Here is a 3,541-nt window from a genome sequence, read left to right on the forward strand (position 1 = left end):
CGCCCCAGCCGCACTGGCTTGCCCTGCTCCTGAGCACACAGCTCAAAGATCTGGAGGACGGAGCTGGGGACGGGCCTGAACTTGGTCATGATGAAGGCAAAGACAGGCAGGGAGAACCGAGGCTCTGCTTCCAACACCTGGTCCTGGCTGTTGGCCACTTGGTGCACCCTCACCATCCACCCCTCCCGAGAGAAGTGACCCACTGCTTTCTTCAGGACGTGAGCCTGAGCCAGGGAGATGCAGAGGTAGCGACCGCCCACCTGCAGGACACGGCCAACCTCAGCCAGCATCCTGTCCACCTGCTGCAGGGTCTTGTCCTCCTCATCTGTCAGGACAGCGTCCAAGGTGCCCTTGTCCAACACCACCTGGAATGAGGCATCGGGGAACTCCATCTGCGTCATGTCCATCTTCAAGAAGCTCATCTGTGGCCGGCGGCCGCCATTGCGTTCCTTCATCTGCCTGATGACGGCCTCACTAATGTCGATGTTCACTATGTCCTGATAGCCCACGTCGTACAGCTGCTCGCTGAGCTCCGAATTGCCGCACCCGATCACCAGCACCTGGGAAAGATCAAGAACGAGATGGGGGTGAGCGAGGCAAAAATACGTGCTTCATGCACTGGGAGAAATCGAGCCTTACTGTGTCTGCTGCATGTTTTCAGAAGGTGAAGATGCTACTGCCAGGAGAGAGCAAGGTGAAGCACTGAATCCAGACTCCATCTTGAAACCCCACAGAGAGGAACCCACTGCAAGTTATGTGCACGTAGGACAGGCTTTGTGCTGCAGAGAGAGCCTGCTCAGTGTTCTGTCCTTGGGAATTAATAGGAAGTCACAGAATCCAAACACGGTGGTCACAGACGTGCTTTTACTTGTTTTACTGTTGAAATACTAAGTGCAGCATAACCCTATTTCCTTCTTTCTCCCTTTTCTTTCTTTCTTTCTCTTTTTAGAGATTTTTGTTATTGTTGGAGGGAGAGAGACACAAAGCAAACAAAGACAGAAAGTGAGACGTCACCCCCCCCTCCACGGGGAATGGCTATGTCATAATCCCTTCTCTTCCACTCTCAGCTCAGGATTTGGGGCATGAACACACATGCACTGGAGCTTGAGTTTCAAGCCCCCAGATCTGGGACTCGAACCACAGTCTGCATCTTAACACTACACCCCCTGTTGGCCCTAACCTATTTCTTCAATCCACTCATGCCTTTGGTACTACCAGACAACAAACTGCATTTTGTGAGGACTCAAATCTTACTCCTATCACAGACACTGCCTCATGATATTTATTTTGATTTATTGTGATATCTTCTGGGGCCGAATTTAAAAACATTCATTGCCTCCATCTCTGTGGCACAATCTCCCATGCATCCTTCACAATTCTGCTCCAGTGTCACCATGTCTGAAAAAGCCTGTATGTACAATGACAAGAGCTTAAGCACTGGAGCCAGACAGGCCCGAGTTTAGGTCCCCATGTGGTCATTTACTACATGTACGGTCTTGGGCAAAACCGGGCTCTGAAAGGCTGGGTTCCATCACCTGTAAAGTGTGTGCACCACCACCTACCTGTGCTTAGGAAGAGAATTTAGACTGCACCTGCATGCACTCTCACCCAGCATGGACTTGACCTCTACGGCTTTTCTCCACAAATGGTTGTCTGCCCTTCTTCCTTCTCTACCCCTGTACAACCCCACCTCTATTAAACCTCCTGCAGTACTGATCATCTCTCACTTCTGGAAAGTGTGCGGGGTTTATGTTTGAAAGCTCTTACAGCCTAGGAACTGAGCACTTAGCAACTATTCTAAATACATTCGCAAGTCACAGAAGCCACGTGTGTGCCATTCCCACGGGGATGCACAGTGACAGACCCTTCCAGGAGGCAATATCTAGGACCACTAAGAATTCGCTCTGCCAAGTATTATTTCAAGGCTATTAATTCAAGGATGAGCAAGCAGGAGGTCTGTGAGCTGAAAAACGTCACGAGGATATTGCAAAGTTGCCTTAGAACAAGAACGATGCAGGGATCCTAAAACTGTGGGTCCGACAGGTCCTCAAGCCCGACGCTGTCCACAGAGCAAGATCACTCCTCCCCGGTACACAGCGTTGCGGGCCGCGATCCTACCTTCTCTCGGGGCTTGATATACTTGTGCAACACCCCGCACAGCTCGAGATAGGTGCCATACCACTCGAACGCTCTTTTTCCCCGCTGCTGGAAGAACTTCTCCCAGTAGTCTGCGGAGCCGAACTCCTTGGAGCTCTTAGGTAAGAGATTCATGCTCCCGCGGCGCGAGCGGCTTCCTGGAGACGCTACTCGCTGGAAGCCACCATCAGAGGGAGTCCACACACACAGGGTCTGAGCAGCAGTGTGAATTCTTCCCACAAACGGCCCCCCTACTCAAAATCTAAAAGTTACACGGCCACACCCGTGCGAGACTTCAAATCCGACCCACGCCGGACCCCTCCCGCGTGCAGTTGCTATCACACGTGCGGAGCCCAACTCACTGCTGCCGAGCTAGGCTTCAGAGCTAGCAACCATTTCCGGGTGCTAGACCTCATAATTGGTCAGCCGCCCAAACCATCCTAGCAAGTCATTGGTCACTTCTTTAGTCCCTGGCTTCTCATTGGCTGCGACGCCCTCGCCCGACGCTTCGGCTTCGTCACAGGCGCCAAGAGCCGTAAGGACTGGAGGCGGGAGGGGGCGAAGGGAGCGGAGGGAAGAGGCGGGGTTGGGGCGTGGGCGTGGCCCAGGAGAGGGGTGGAGCCCAGTAAGGGGGTGGGGCTCAGGGAGGGACTGGATCCCGACCAGACTCCGCCCCGCTGGGTGGCTGCAAGGTCCCGGAGGTCTCCAGCGGTAAAGCGAGGGCTTTCGGGACTGTGTGGTCTTGGTCTCGGAGGGTCTCATCTGAGACTCTGAAAGAAGCCACGCCGGGGCTGGGCCTGCGGGCGGTGCACACAGGGATAAGAATCAGAAGGCAGAGAACCGGCAGAGCCAGTGCGTTCAGAAAACAAGGGGACGTTCTAATCGCGTTATCTTCTGCATCTCTGGCCCCAACCTTGTCTCATTTTGCCACTTTTCTTTCATAGTTCAGGTTTAACTTGGAGGAAAATACTATTGGCTCTACTTTTTGTGCACTGCAATACAAGGTTCCGCTGTCAATAGTGTAACAGCGGGAAAATCCAAGAGGAAAAACTAGTAAGTGGGTCTTCAAGGGCCTTTTCTCTCCCTTGCTCCCCTGCCCCCAAATCAACATAACGCAAAACTGAAGCCTTTCATTTGAGTAATGTGACCTCTCTAGGTTGTTGTACTGCTGCTATCTGTAACTGCTTGTTTTTACCTGAGGTTTCTGTGAAGGGCGCTACTTTAAAAAGACTAATATAGTCTAGCAGGTGGCACAGTGGTTAAGGAGTAGACTCTCAGTGGTCAAGGCGGTTGAGTTAGGACCCAGAGGTTTGAAATTCAGGCCGGGCATGTCAGTATGCCTTGCCCAAAATCCGGAGAGGAGAAAGGATTGCGCCATGGCCATCCCCCCACCCCCCCCCACCCC

The 3,541-nt window shown here is 52.8% G+C and overlaps 1 protein-coding gene across 3 annotated transcripts in view; it reads right to left on the bottom strand.

The window, feature by feature from the left end:
• Positions 1-2,597, bottom strand: part of METTL13 (methyltransferase 13, eEF1A N-terminus and K55) — a 19,282-nt gene extending 16,685 nt beyond the window's left edge. Inside the window, exons 1-2 of one of the 3 annotated variants that reach the window (XM_014584060.2) lie at positions 2,119-2,597; positions 21-560 (exon numbers count right to left, since the gene is read on the bottom strand). In XM_014584060.2, coding sequence (XP_014439546.1) covers positions 21-560; positions 2,119-2,271 — 693 coding nt within the window. In that variant the 5' untranslated portion in view covers positions 2,272-2,597. The remainder of the gene's footprint in view (positions 1-20; positions 561-2,118) is intronic. The other 2 variants (XM_027768014.1, XM_027768015.1) reach the window with 2 other exon arrangements.
• Positions 2,598-3,541: the final 944 nt, after the last annotated feature.

This window comes from Tupaia chinensis, unplaced genomic scaffold (genome assembly GCF_000334495.1).
Source record: "Tupaia chinensis unplaced genomic scaffold, TupChi_1.0 Scaffold000074_1, whole genome shotgun sequence".
Classification (NCBI taxonomy): Eukaryota; Metazoa; Chordata; class Mammalia; order Scandentia; family Tupaiidae; genus Tupaia; species Tupaia belangeri.